General features: G+C 48.0%; 1 protein-coding gene across 7 annotated transcripts in view; it reads left to right on the top strand.

Annotated features, from left to right (window-relative positions):
• Window positions 1-14,832, top strand: part of Dglucy (D-glutamate cyclase) — a 75,422-nt gene that overhangs the window by 34,470 nt on the left and 26,120 nt on the right. For 6 of the 7 annotated variants that reach the window (XM_006240441.5, NM_001173557.1, XM_039112532.2 and 3 more), the window contains 5 exons: window positions 4,854-5,004; window positions 6,597-6,795; window positions 9,221-9,371; window positions 10,889-11,011; window positions 13,320-13,520. In XM_006240441.5, coding sequence (XP_006240503.1) covers window positions 4,854-5,004; window positions 6,597-6,795; window positions 9,221-9,371; window positions 10,889-11,011; window positions 13,320-13,520 — 825 coding nt within the window. The remainder of the gene's footprint in view (window positions 1-4,853; window positions 5,005-6,596; window positions 6,796-9,220; window positions 9,372-10,888; window positions 11,012-13,319; window positions 13,521-14,832) is intronic. The other variant, XM_039112533.2, reaches the window with a different exon arrangement.

A 14,832-nucleotide genomic window follows, 5' to 3' on the forward strand; every position in this document is an offset into this window, starting at 1 on the left:
ACGTGGCTTGGCGGTAAAGAACTTGCCTATTATGCTAAAGGCCCTGGTTCTATTCCTAGCACCACAAAAATTTAAATTAATCAACTAATTAATTAATTTTTAAAAAAGGAAGAAAGGAAATAGCCTATAGGTTTTTTTCTAGTTATGCTACAACCAAAGGAAAACCCAGCAGTGTACTTAATGTCCTTAAAGCAAGAGAGCGCTTATTTAGTGTATTGTTATGTCAGGCTTACACTATTATTTGTGGGTGAATGACTGCCTATTGTTGCTCAACAAAGTACCCTAAGCAGTAATGGCTTAGGACCATAATTTTCACAAGTCTACAGCTGAGGCTTGCTCAGCTCTGTGAAGGAGTTCCTCTGGCTGCAGCACGAGGCTGGACCATTCATGGGCTTCTCCCTCATATTCTGATGTCCACTGGAATGACGGGACCAGAGAGCCTAAAATTTTCTTCTGTGGAGCTCTCTGCTGGTTAGTTTTTATTGTCAGCTTGACAATGCCAAGTGTCACCTGGGAAGAAGGATCCTTAACTGGTAATTTCCTCAATCAGATTTGTCTGTGGCCATGTCTGTGGGGGCATTACTAATTATCTGAATAGGTTCCAGCCCACTGTGGGCAGCTCCATTCCTAGGTAGGTGGGTCTGGTCTGTATAAGAAAACTAACTAATGGGCTGGAGAGATGGCTCAATGATTGGGAGTACTGACTGCCCTTCCAGAGGTCCTGAGTTCAAATCCCAGCAACCACATGGTGGCTCACAACCATCTGTAATGAGATCTGATGCCCTCTTCTGGTGTGTCTGAAGACAGCTACAGTATACTTATATATAATAAATAAATCTTTAAAAAAAAGAAAGAAAGAAAGCTAACTGAGCATGAGCCAGGTAGTGAGTAAGTCAGTAAGTGGGATTCCGCCACAGTTTCTGCCTCAGTTCTTACTTGGATTTCTTCCCTAACTTACCCTAAATGACCAATTGTAACCCAGAAGTGTAAGCCATATTAAATCCTTTTCTTCTCAAGTTGCTTGTGGTCATAGTGTTTCTCACAGCAATAGAAAGGCAAACTAGAGCACTCTCCAACACGGCGCAAACTTCTTTTTAAAAAAAAGATTTATTTATTCATTATATATAAGTACACTGTAGCTGTCTTCAGACACACCAGAAACGGCATCAGATCCCATTACAGACAGTTGTGAGCCACCATGTGGTTGCTGGGATTTGAACTCAGGACCTCTGGAAGAGCAGTCAGTGCTCTTAACCACTAAGCCATCTCTCCAGCCCACAAACCTCTTCCTGCAGTAGCTCAGGAGTCCAAGAGAAAGCAGTCCACTAAGGTATATAGGCAAGCCATGGCTCTAGACGGTTCACACCGCAGACTAAGGTCCTAATGTCGTCTCAGCCAAAACAAGTCTTATGACTAACGCTGAGTCAATGAAGCCCAAGCCAATGAAAGTGATCTATTAATACGTGAATAAAGAGAAGCAGAATTTGTATAGAAGATTTCCAAGGTCTATCAAAGTCATTGTACACAGTCAGCAAATGTGAGTTTCACCCCAGACAATGACTGCCTCCTGGACCTTCAGGAGGCTGTGGGTCTGAGCAGCCCAGGCCTTAAATCTCCAGAATAGACACTGAGGGTGTGATTTCTGACTTTGCTCCTCACTAGAGGCACCCTGTGAGTAACCTGTGTGACTTTCCCATGCTTGTTTCCAGAATGGAAATGTGGACAGGCTCCTCCCCAGGACCCTCTTGGAGAGCCCCTTGGGGGGTTAAGGTTCTTCAAGCCAAGAGCTGCTATAGAATGATCCATCAGGAGAATGTTCATGTCCCCAACGCTAGAAACTTCAGCCTAGAGCTGAGTTTTATAAGCTTTAAATCCAATTGAGAGCACTAAAGTGTTTTTCCCCCTGTTTCTTCATGTTAAAAAAAAATCGATTTTCGGTTAAAAGACTCAGAATAAATCACTCAGTTTCTCACCACAAAGAGAAAGTATCAAGACCTTAAATGGAACCCGAGAGCCCCCGGGGGTGCATGAATCACCCTGAGCTGGAAGGTACCCTCACCTAGAAGTGTGATCTGCCCCACCGCCCTCTAAAGAGGGACCTTAAGGGGGCCATTCCATATTGTGTTGCGAATGGGGACAACTCAGGATTTTTCTATTCATCTCAGTGAAGATGAACAAAACCTAAGCTCAGCTCCCGAAGTGCATTTAATTAAAAAGGAAACAAAGGAGCTTTGTATCCCTAATGCCTCCCTGATTTATTGCATTAGAAATCCAATTTGTCCTCACAATAGGCTTCGGAGGGAAGAGGCAGAGGAGAGAGGAGGGAAGGCCTTTAAGCTGGCTTCCTCCTCTCCACCTCACTGCAGGTGCAGGTCATTGTGGACCCCCAGCTGTGCAAGCTTGAGACATGCACCAGTGTCCTCCTCACGCCTGAGTGTCCTCCTTTGGAAAACTCTGGGTGACCTTGGCAGACACTGTGCATCTCCCCGTGATAGGTGCCAGTGCTGTCTCCCCACTTGCTGGTCCTCAGGTTCACCCAGAAGATAGTCATGTCTACTGCACCCCTCTTCTCAGAGGAGGTCTCGAATCCATCATACAAAGGCCCAAAGCCCATAACCCAGTGGATACAGTGCCATGACAAAGGGGTCCTGAATCACTTAGCACAGAGCAACACAATAAATGTCTGCTAATAGTGTTCTTGTCGGGCAGAAAGGTCCACAGGTTGATGGAGTCCATCTGGCAGTTAGGAAAATTGTCCCTGAGGTTATTCTCCAGTAGAACACAGCTCTCGGTCTGTGGTGTAGTCTCTCCCTTAATGCAGCGAAACACGTGATACTGGGCGTGTTGGTTACCTGTCTTCATTGCTGGGACGAAACACCTGACAGAAGCAAGTTATGAGAGGAAGGGTTTGCTGTGGCTCACAGTTCCGGGTGACACAGTCCACTTGGGAAGATATGGCTGTAGGAGCCGGAGACGCATGGTCACATGGCTTCAGCTGTCAGGAAGCAGAGAGAGACGCATGTTGCTGCTCAATGCACTTTCTCCTCTTTATTTAGTCCTGAACCCCAGCCCGTGGGATGGTGTCACTCATATTTAGGGTGAGTCTTCCTACTCCATCAACCTAGTCTGAACACAAATTTCTGCACGCCCAGATATTTGTTTCTAAGGTGATTCTAAATTTCATCTAGTGGATAGGGTTAATCACCATAGCAGGTAATGTATAAAAACAAGAAAGAGTTTCTGTTAGTTTATGGTTTAGGAAAGGTAGAAAATTCAAGAGCTTGGTGCTAGAATGTAGCAGGGGCCTTCGGACAGCTTTAACTCATGGAGAGCAGAAGGCAAGCAGCTACAGGCCCAAGGGCAAGCAGGAATGACAGGTTGCTTTAAAACTACTGTCTTGGGGTTGGGGATTTAGCTCAGTGGTAGAGCGCTTGCCTAGCAAGCGCAAGGCCCTGGGTTCAGTCCCCAGCTCCGAAAAAAAGAAAAAAAAAAAAAACTACTGTCTTTGTGGCGATTAAACAAGGCTAATGGGAATAAAGTGTCCCATGGGGAGGTATTAACCCACTAGTGAGGGTGGCAGCCTCATAGTAGCTCAAACACCTCCCATTAGGCTCCGCCTCCCACAGGCACACTGAGGAACCAAAGTTCTGACCCATGGACTTCTGGGGGCCCGTCCAAACACAGTGCTAGATTTATACACTAGAAAAGGTACACAGAAGAGCATCAACATCAGTTGCAGTCTTGTTCTACTGAGGACAACCATGATTAGATGCAGATATAATCCTCTGAGCTATTTCAACAGAGAGACAGAGACAGACAGACAGACACAGAGAGACCATAACTGTATCTCCTGCAACTGTGAACCAAAAACAAGTCCTTCCTCCTCCCAAGTTGCTTTTGTCATTCAATGAGGTAACCAGTACAGCCCATTGCAAATACAGCGTCACTCCATGACACAGCCACCAGGACAAAGGCATGCAGCACCAGGTCCCAGAGATGCCCACCATGGCTGTGCCACTGGGTTGAGCCACAATAGGAATGCGCAATACTCAGTAAAGCTGACTGGGTGTTTCCACTGCAAGCCTAGGTGGATGGCAAGTGAGAGAGTGCATGCGCACTCTGTAAAGCTCATGAGGGTGCCATTTGCAATAACCTAAGTGAGAAGTCCTTTCCCATCAGGCAGAGGTCAATTCTCACGCGGGTGAATACACCACACCCCATAGCAGGTGGACAGACTACCACTGAATGCAACGATATGAGTCAATTCCGAGACATTAGCAAAAGGACTAGGACTTTAAAGATAGATACTATATGTTCGATTCCACTATATGAAGTCCAGTAATGGGCCATGTGTGGATTAAAAGTTAGGATAGTGGGGTTGGGGATTTAGCTCAGTGGTAGAGCGCTTGCCTAGGAAGCGCAAGTCCCTGGGTTCGGTCCCCAGCTCCGAAAAAAAGAACCAAAAAAAAAAAAAAAAGTTAGGATAGTGTACAATGGATGGAGCAGCCAAGATGCCGATTCTGCAATCATGTCTCCCAATCTGGGTGCTTGCTAGGTGGGTGTGTTTATTCTATAAAAAGCACTAGACTCTATATTTCCATTTGCTTCTTTGCATGTTTGTTTGTTGAGATGGAGTCTCACTGTATAGCCCAGACTGACCTCAAGCTTGTGATCTCCTGCCCCAGCCTCCTGAGTGCTAATATTATAGGTGTGCTCCTCCACCATACACAGCTATGCTGTACACTTAAGTACATTACTGTGTGCATCTAAAACGTGTCAATCAAAAATGGAATTAACTCGGGGTCTGCAAGCTGCCACCAAGTGTGCCTTCATCCCATCCCCACCCAACCCAGGACTCCAGCCGGCTAGTGTGGTGGTCCTGCCCAGATCCCTAGCACCAGCCTTTGAAAGCTTCTGCCAGGGTAACCATGGTCCTCTACCCCTACTCGGACAAAGTGAGCCGGAGAAGACATTTCCTCAGCTGAGTGCTGTTCCAGACATAAGGTAAGAAGCCTGTGCTACGGTAGTTGTAAGGGAGGACGCTGCAGCTGGGGTGCTATGGTATCAGGTACACTGTGGTCCTGCCTTGGGGACCACACAGGTCCTGACCTGGACCCTCACAGGACCACTGCTCAGCAGCCTCTCTACCCCTCCTATTTCATGCTCTCTCCTCCAACTCCACACTTGCTCCTGCTCCTGCCCTTGCTCCAAGCCTGGAGAAATCTTTTGGACTATACCTTAGCTTAATTTCCTATTGTCATGATAAAATACCCTGACAAAAGCAACTGTCGGGGTGGGAGTTATTTTAGTTCAGGATAACCACGAGGAGGTGACAGGAACTTGAAGCAGCCAGTAACATTATAAACATAGACCAGAGAAGGGGTCAGGATTTTGTTTGTTTTGTTTTTGTTTTGTTTTGTTTGTTTGTTTTAATATAGGATCTCATTATGTACCCTTAGTTGACTTGGAACTAACTATGTAGACTAGAACTCAAAGAGGTCTTCCCACCTCTGCGGCCTGGGATTAAAGGTGTGCACTGACCTTACCTGATCCAAGAGCAATACACAAACGCATGAATGCCAGCTCAGCTATACTGCTCTCTCCACTCTTATCCAGTTCAGGATCCCCTTGCCTAGGGAATGGTGCCACCCATAGGAGATGCATCTTCCCACTTCAATTAATCAATGCACTCTCCCAAAGACACTCTTACAGGCCAGCCTGAGAGTCTCTTCCCATGTGGTTCTAGGTAGTTCAAACTGATGATTAGAATTAACCGTGACAGGCACTGCCACCTGTCACTTTATCACTCCTACCAGAAAGCCTTTGCACAGGATTAAGAACAATGCTCGAATCACTAACCCTCAGAGGAAAATACCATTCATATTGTGCATGTTTGCCCACACTCTTAAGCAGCAGACGTCCCCCTTAGCCCCTGTTCACACTCAACAATTTCAGTGACCGACGGGTGACCAATGTCTAAAAATATTGCATGGGGAAATTCCAGGAATAAATAACTCAATGTTTTAAATAACTTTTATTGTAGTATATAATTATATACTCAATATATATATCTACATATTTCAACCTCACAGGAGAGGCCACCAGAGTCTGTCTCGGTCTAACAGCTTCCCCTGTGGCATAAGTCCATCATTGTTTCATTCTTGTGGATCTGACTGATCTCATGTTGAGGTTCAGGACATGGGATGGGGTGGCTCCCAGGTTATGTTATGCACACGTTGATTCGGTGTCTTTGGTCTGATCATGCCTCAGGAACACCAGCAAAGCCCCGAGATGAAAACCAAGTTCCACAGTGTAGAGTTCCAGACCTGTCAGCATCAGAGAGTCCCTCCGCTGCCCTTTTCATAAGCACAATGTTGGCCCGAATGGGCATAGTGGTGCACACCTTTGATCATGGCACTGGGGAGGAGGCAGAGGCAGGTGAATCTCAGTGAGTTTGAGGTCAGCCTAGTCTACAGAGCAAGTTCCAGAATAGCCAGGGCTGTTACATAGAGAAACCCTGTCTTGGAAAAACAAACAAACAAACAAACAAACAAACAAGTACACCAGGGCCTGTGAGCATCTCTTTGTGTCTCTAGGACCATCTGTCCACAGTTTCAGAAATACGAGTTTGGCACCTGCACTGGCATCCTGACCTCACTGGAAGAGTACTCAGAACAGCTCAAGGACATGGTGACCTTCATCATGGACTGCAGCTTCTCTATAGAAGAGGCCTTGGAACAGGCAGGGATCCCCAGAAGAGACCTAACAGGTTCCGGCCATGCAGGAGCATACAAGGTAAGGCCACACCCAGGGCAAAATGGCTTGAAACTGTGGGTGGACTTTGTAGTTTCCTATGGTGGAAAGAACATTGGTTCAGGAAGTAGAATCCCTAAGGTCAGCCCTAGCTCAGTTCACCCTCCCAGGTAAAACCATTAGCCTCTGAGTCAGCCTCTCTCCCACCCACCTCTGATATGGCTGCACAGTGCCAAGCAAAGTCATTTGGAGTGTGTGTGTGTGTGTGTGTGTGTGTGTGTGTGTGTGTGTGTGTGTGTGTGTGCGTGTGCGTGTGTGTGCCTGTGTGTGAAATATATATATATATTTCACTGATACAGGGTAGACTCGTGGCCAGAGCCCTGGGGATGCTCTTGTCCCTATCTTGCTAATGCTAGAATTACAAGCACAAGGTGTCACCATGCCCAGCTTTGATGTGAACACAGAGGATTAAGAATGGCCTCCCCTGGGACACGCCTGCTGTTAGGGACTGTCCCTGCTGAAACCAGTCACATGGGGAAAGAGTGGAGCCTTTCCTCCTCTGCCTCCTTTCCAGATGCTGTTGGGACAAGTCTGAGTGCTCACTCTGCCAGACCTTTAGCCTCCAGGCTTCCCTGTTCACAGTGGCTAGACATTTTCATCTTGAGCGCTGTTTGTCACTGCGTCCCCCTTTGACTCCTGTCAGAGAGGACTGGATTGCGTCAGGTCAGAAACAAGATTGTCCCTGTTCTACACTACCCTACAAGGTACAAGAGATTGGATTGATGTGACTGGGGACGGGGAGGACAGAGCCCAGAGCCTTGGCCACTGTCTGGGGCCGGCCCACTGTTATTTGTAGCAGGTGAGAGCTGGGATAGCCTCGGGCTCATCAGCACAGTTCCTCACTTAAAATGAAGAAGATAAGACGTAGAGAGTGCAAGACAGGACCTGCCAGAGTCCCCAGACCACACTCTTGGTTCATCTGGTGACTAGAGAAAGCTTTGCACAGAGGCACAGGTATCCATTGTCACCAAAGCCTGCCCATTATACATGACATGTCACTGCCCCCTCTTCCCACAGCTACCATACAGCTTGTCTGTAACAACCTGCCCCACTGCCCTTAGGTCCTGAGAGAGATGGCTAGAAAACAGCCACCCTGAATTCGACTGATGGCCTGGATAGATGGCCCATCCTAAACAGAGGTGGCTCAGTGCCCAGGAGCCCTGCCTGGCTTTGTGAGTGGCCTACATGTGCCTTTGCTCTGTCCCAAGTGCTGTCCCACAGACACCAGGCTGGCAGCACAGCAGAGCCTCATCCTACAGTTGCCAGGGTGCTAATGTCACGGGTTGGGGTACCCCCAGGAAACATGAGTAGCCGGTCTTGATGTAACAGCAAGAGGCAGTTTTATTTACGAGATCTCGGGCTGACATGTATCCCACACAGGAGATTGAGTCCAGCCCCGAGCCTCTCTAGGCAGGAGCTTATATAGGGAAAACCAGGGGTTTCGTGTGGATACACATAATTGGCTAATACAAAGGGTGCACAGTTACTTTTTGGTGCAGAATTGCATTAACAAAGCATTCTAGCATCTCATCAATATGGGCAAGGTGGCTTATCTCGCTCAGCAGAGGGATGACTCATATTAGGGAGTGAAGGAAGGGAAAGGAAGTGTGTGTGTGTGTGTGTGTGTGTGTGAGAGAGAGAGAGAGAGAGAGAGAGAGAGAGAGAGAGAGAGAGCGAGGAGAGAGAGAGGAGAGAGAGAGAAAGAGAGAGAGGAGAGAGAGAGAGAGCTCTCTGCTGAAAGTTAGCATTTCCTTTGGTTCTGAATGTTGTTGACAAAGAACTGTTGGATCAATACATCCTGTATTGCTGAGTCCGATAAGAGTGTCTCACAAATAGCCTCACGCAGTACAGCTCTCAGACTCTCAAACACCCTATAGACGGATACTGAGGCAGCAGATCTGCTATTCTGTCCTCTAGCTGTTAATGGGAAACGGGGCTCTGGTGACTATGATCGAACATTTGAAATAGTATTGGTTTCCTTCAGAACGTTTAATTTTTCTTCTCTTCCCCTCACCTCTTTGCTGCCCTGCCTACGTGTTCGTTTTAAGGCAGGTTCTCACTGCATCATCAGGATCACCTTAAAACTTCCCTGTAGTCAAGGCTCCAACTCCCCATCTCCTAGCCTCCCACATGATGGGACTACAGGCAAAATGCCATCCTGAATTTTCTTTTCTGTGGTTAAGACATTACTCTGTCCAACTTAGAAGATGTGTCAGACTGCCAAAGTGATGTTGACAGATTAAAAAAAGAAAAAATAAATTAATAGGCTCTCCCCCTCCCCCACCCAGTTTTGAGGTACTCACTGTCAACAAGGCTGCAACAGCTCCTGGGACTCTTGCTTGGTGCTGCTTCTCGGGGCTTGAATCTGAGTTGATTCTTGTATTCCCCCCTACATTTTCGCTCTCAGACAGCAGTACCCTGTGCCACCATCGCTGGCTTCTGCTGCCCTCTGGTGGTCACAATGAGACCAGTTCCCAAGGACAAGCTGGAAAGGCTGTTGCTGGCCACTCACTCCCTGGGAGGACAGCAAGGACAACCCATCCACATTGGTGACCCAGGTCAGCATCCACCCAACATGGGCCTGAGAAGCATACAGGGGCTTGCGCTCTTGTTAGGGGAATCTCAGGGGTGAGGGACTGGAGCGAAGCCCAGAGGTTCAGTACCGGGTGCCCTCAGGTTTAAGGCTATGCTTAGCCAGACCGGTGAGCCTCATCTTGAGGATTTGTAATGCTCACACAACTCCTATGAGTGTCACGTGATCCCTGGGTTTGGTGATCAGAGGGTTACAGTGGGACTCTGTTTCAGGCGTTGTCCACAATCTCTATCTCTCTCTCTCTCTCTCTCTCTCTCTCTCTCTCTCTCTCTCTCTCTCTGTCTCTCTGTCTCTTTCTGTCTCTCTCTCTCTGTCTCTCTCTCTCTGTCTCTCTGTCTCTCTCTCTGTCTCTTTCTGTCTCTCTCTCTCTGTCTCTCTCTCTGTCTCTCTCTGTCTCTCTCTCTGTCTCTGTCTCTCTCTGTCTCTGTCTCTGTCTCTCTGTCTCTTTCTGTCTCTCTGTCTCTGTCTCTGTCTCTGTCTCTGTCTCTCTGTCTCTCTCTGTCTCTCTCTCTGTCTCTCTCTGTCTCTCTGTCTCTGTCTCTCTCTGTCTCTCTCTCTCTCTCTCTCTCTCTCTCTCTCTCTCACACACACACACACACACCATTATATTAATAAGTAAAGCTCAAACTTGCATTTGGACCGAATGTCGTATTACTTGGGGTGAGAGTGAATGAACAGATCCAAGGGTGAAGCCAAAAATCTGAATGTTTCCCAGGCTTCTTGGAGCTCTCAGAGAGCCTGAGAAGAGCTTGGATTGGTCCAGGGTGAGAGCCAGGGTCTGTGTACTTAGACTCACCCAGTTTTGCAGTCAACAGAATTATCAAAGACCTGACCTTCTACGAACAAACTATCAGCACCATTGGCCTTCCTCGCCTGAAACAGTGTCGGGGTCACCCAGAGGATATCTGCCGACTCATCTTGTTAGTGGGGATAAACTAGGCCCAATTCGTCCGTCTTTGTCATTCTCATCCACACCACCGGCAGCACGTAGATGACTGCTGGCCAGGGCTGGGGCTGCTGGAAACAATAGCAGAGGTCACAGCTATGTAACTTGATCGGTTCATCAAGATGAACACACACACACAATGCTGGCTCTGTTAGTAATCTGTGTGCCACGAGGCTAGTCCTGAGCTAAGCACACTAAAGACTCCCTCCAGAAACCACAGTCTGATGCCGGGCCTGATGGTATCAGTCAATGTGGGCCCTAAGTTACAGAACATCCTGGCCTGTTAAAACTTTAACCCCTGGACATCATTACCTCCTCCTGTTCCTCCTGTTTCTCCTCCTCTTTCTCCTTTTCCATCTAAGATAATGCTACGACTAGCATTTGGGGGGTGGGGGTAGGGGTGGGGGTGGGGGTGACGGTTGGGGAAGATCCATGGAGTATTTAATGCTTCCTTGTGGATGATACCAACCAGAGGAATCCTGGGTTTCATTTTGGGTGTTGTTTTGTTTTGTTTTGTTTTGTTTTCCCATCTGCAGAACTTCTGGGAATCAAGCCACTTTCTAAACCTGACTATGGGAGTTATGTGGAGTGTCGGCCCGGGGATGTCCCAGTGTTCTGGCCTTCTCATCTGACCAGTCTGGAAGCAGTCATCGGCTGCAGTATGTTGGGGGAACAAGGGAGAGCTACCTCAGATGTAGCTAGATCTAGCTTCTCCCAGAAGATGTGCATAGTAGCCGTACCCCCTCCCTTCCTCCTGCACACACGGGCTCACTCCCGGAATACGTGTGATTCCTAATGCAATGGAGGTGCTTTTTTGTGAGCAGCGCTTAGACTCTATCTTTAAAGATGCATTTATTTTATACATGTGAGTGTTTTGCCTACTCTACGTATGTGCAGTGTGTGCCTCATGCCAACAGAGGCCAGAAGAGGGCATCAGATCTCCTGAAACTGAAGTAAAAAGCAGTCGTGAGCTGCTCTGTGGGTGCTAGGGACCAAATGCAAGTCCTCTGCCAGAGCAGCATAACTGCTGGGCATCTCCCTGTGCCCGTTATATTGTATTTTTAAGGGCGAATGCCAAGGGGGCGGGGGGGGGGGAAACCCTGTTTGTCTTCACCAGAGACACAAATTTTCTTCTTTCAAATATTTTCAGTCAGCAATTTGTTGTAGAAAGTATTTAATCTCAATTGGGGGCTTCTACCCCACCTTTGATCATTCAGTGCCCAGATAAAAGATACAAAACTTTTATTACTATAATAAGCCTTCATCGACACGAAAGCTGGGCAGATATCTGCCCTCTATGCTATTAGGATCTATTTCCCCAAACCAGACAAACACAGTCAGTGCTACTCTCTTTTAACTGTATTTAGGGGAGTTCAGCTATCAGAATGTCCTCCTGATATGGTGGTAAGACGTGGATTGTACAGTCCATGGAATCTACTGTTCGTTTAAAAGTCCATGCACTGAGTACCTACTATACGCCAGGTGTGAGTTCAGACCTTAGGGGCACAAGGCTATGTCCCCAGAGAGCTTGTGGAAATTCCTAGCTGTGGACCAGGTAAGGAGGGCAGGTATGTGCATACACAGGCAGTAAATATCCCCCAATACAGCAGGCTCACCACTCCCCTACCGTCCCCATGAGATATGCCTATAAAATAGACCCCCCCAGCACACCCCAACCCTCTTAAATCTGATGGCATATGGGTTGTGGATGAGAAGAAATGCCACTCTCGGTCACTGTTGAATGAACCGTTCTCACACCTCAACATCTAACTTTTATTAGCAATGGATTCCCTGCTCCACGCTCCCCACCGCTGGTGAGAACAAAGCCTTCTTTCTGCCACATTCGGAACCTGCTGCTCTTGTGTATACCTGGCTTTCAAGGGATCACCTTTTAGGTGCTGTCTGAGACACTGAAGAAAGAGAAAAGAAAAAAGTAAAAGAAAAAGGGAAACCACTCCTCAGTTAATAGTTGTTCCCTTTCTGGGTCACACGCAAAGTTTATGCATCTGTCCATAGATGCTCCTTTGAATGTTGGTTGACTCTGGCTATCAAATGCAAGAAATGTTACAATTTCTGTGAAATCCAGGAGAGCATTTACTCAACTCGAGTTAACATTTATTTAACCCCTGTTACACTCAAGGCATTATGTGGAATTCTGAGGTAAAGAAATGATGGTGCCTCCCTCGGAGGAGCACAGAGCTAAAGTACTCAAATGCAAAGCCAGACCAAGGGAGGCAGAAGAAAGAGGTTCAGTCCACTAAGTGGTAAGCGCCTAGAGGCCAGGCACAAGGACAAGGGGAAGATGCGGTGCCCGTCTCGGTAATGCAAACCATTCCTGAGCTACCCTGAGCTATGTGTGCAGCATTTTGCTACACACTGACAACCAGACGAGGAATGGGCATTAATTCTACAGCCTGGCAGACGTGGGTAGAAATGGTAAAGTCACACCTGAGACTTGATTGCGTCCTCCACGATGCAGCCTCTTCTGAGGACCGTGCTAGTGTACCGCTTAGGGCTGTAATCTAGCGGGGGAGTGGGGGGTTAAGGAAAATATAAATGCTGTGAGAAAACAGAAATTCTGTATATAGAGGGGGCCCAGTCTGACATCAGCTACAAGGTCAAGCTGCAAGGTCAAGTGAGTGGCTTCATGCACTGAGGATTCAGACGGTGCTTTCTCACACCCATAACTGTGATGGACAGAATCTCTCAGAGCTCATGCCCCAGCTGTGGCTGCACCTCACTTTTCATTGTATTCACCTCCACTTTCCTAAGAAGTGGAGGCACTTGCTTGAATAGAACCCGGTTGAGCCACATGCCAGGTCGTCCTGACCAGGATGCCAACAGACACCTGGTGAACTCTGTTGACAGGGTTGATGCCAAGGCCATCTTTCTGTCCACTGTGGACAGGGTGAAAATGGATTTGGTATGGCAGCTTGGCATTACAGCCCCTTCTGTTGTGTGTTGCAGAGGCCCCGTTGGCTTTCGCCAGCCCTCCAGGCTGCACGGTGATGATCCCCAGGGACACAGTGTCCCCAGCCAGTCGTCCGACTCCTCAGATGGTTCCAGAAGTCCACGCCATCTCCAAAGACCCTTTGCACTACAGCATAGTGTCGGCCCCTGCTGCTCAAAAGATCAGAGAGCTAGAGTCCACAATTGCCACAGACCCAGGTGAGAAACAAGGGGTCCAAGGCAGGGGGAGAGCGGGTGGGGAGCCTGTTGCTCAAGCATGAGGGCCTGGGTTCAGAACCCCAGATCCCATCAAAAAGTCAGGCATGGTAGCACACGTCTGGAATCTCAGGAAAGAGAGGGAGAGGGAGAGGGAGGGAGGGAGGGAGGGAGAGAGAGAGAGAGAGAGAGAGAGAGAGAGAGAGAGTTTCACACATATATGCATGTTTTTAACACTGTGCATCAGGATATTTGGGGGGGAGACATAAGACTGCTTTTTGTCTGAGGATCCCAGTGTTGGGGCCAGGCAGCCATCTCGGCACAGCAGCCTGACTTTTACTGTGTATTGCATCTCAGGGGAAGAACTGCCCTCCTACATACAGTTTGTAAATCACCAGCTTTCTAAGCATGGGACACGGCTGGTAGGACCTTCCAGGGAGCTTGCTGGTTATATTAGGAGGTCTGCTGGGAACTGGTTGAAAGCTTTTCCCTTCCTGGTTGATATGCACTTGGGAGAATATGTTTTAATCCCAGGTTGCCAGCAGAGGGTGCTAGGTCACCCACTATTCTGTATGGTACAGTTGGTGCTCCGGGTCATTCTCATGAGACAATGGCTGTGTAGCTTTGCCTCAGTTTCCTGATCAGTGTAATAAGACGACTGACAGTAGCACCGTTCTGCTAAATAACAAGAGCATTAATTATGCTATAGTTGCTCCCTGCCGGGCATCGGTAAATGCATGCTCCACCTTAGTAAATGCTCTGCTGTCTCTATGAGACAGCTTGGTCAACTTCATTTAGTAAAGAAACCAAAGCATATAAAGTTAAAAATACCCAGTCCACATTCCCAGTACGTGGTTGGGGATATCAAGCCGTTGTCTGCTGATGCTGTTGGCCATGGTTATGCTGTCTAATCTGAATCTGAAATATAAATTGTGTGTCATTTTCTTGCTGGTCGGTTCGAAAGTTCTGTAGCACTCCTTAGCTCGTATCCCATTCCTCCTGCATCTTCTCATGAGGTGTGTTCCCAAAATGGGGGGGGCAGACACACCTCAAATATCTGGCAATGTCTGGGGGTTATGGGTTCTCCCAAGGCCCCAATAATTCACATTTACAGATGTTGGGATCAATGGGTGGACCCAGGGGGCACAGAGGGGCATAGCCAGTCTGGGGAGGAGACTCCCAGGAACAGCCAGAGCTACCTCTGAAGACTCTCTAAAGAGAGCAGTGCCTCACGGCGCTGTGAAACCGACCCCTCGGGAGTCCAGTGACCTCTGAGAATCCTATGAGCCCCGCTGGCCAGTTAGAAGACTCTAAG

This window comes from Rattus norvegicus, chromosome 6 (assembly GCF_036323735.1).
Source record: "Rattus norvegicus strain BN/NHsdMcwi chromosome 6, GRCr8, whole genome shotgun sequence".
NCBI classification, from domain to species: domain Eukaryota; kingdom Metazoa; phylum Chordata; class Mammalia; order Rodentia; family Muridae; genus Rattus; species Rattus norvegicus.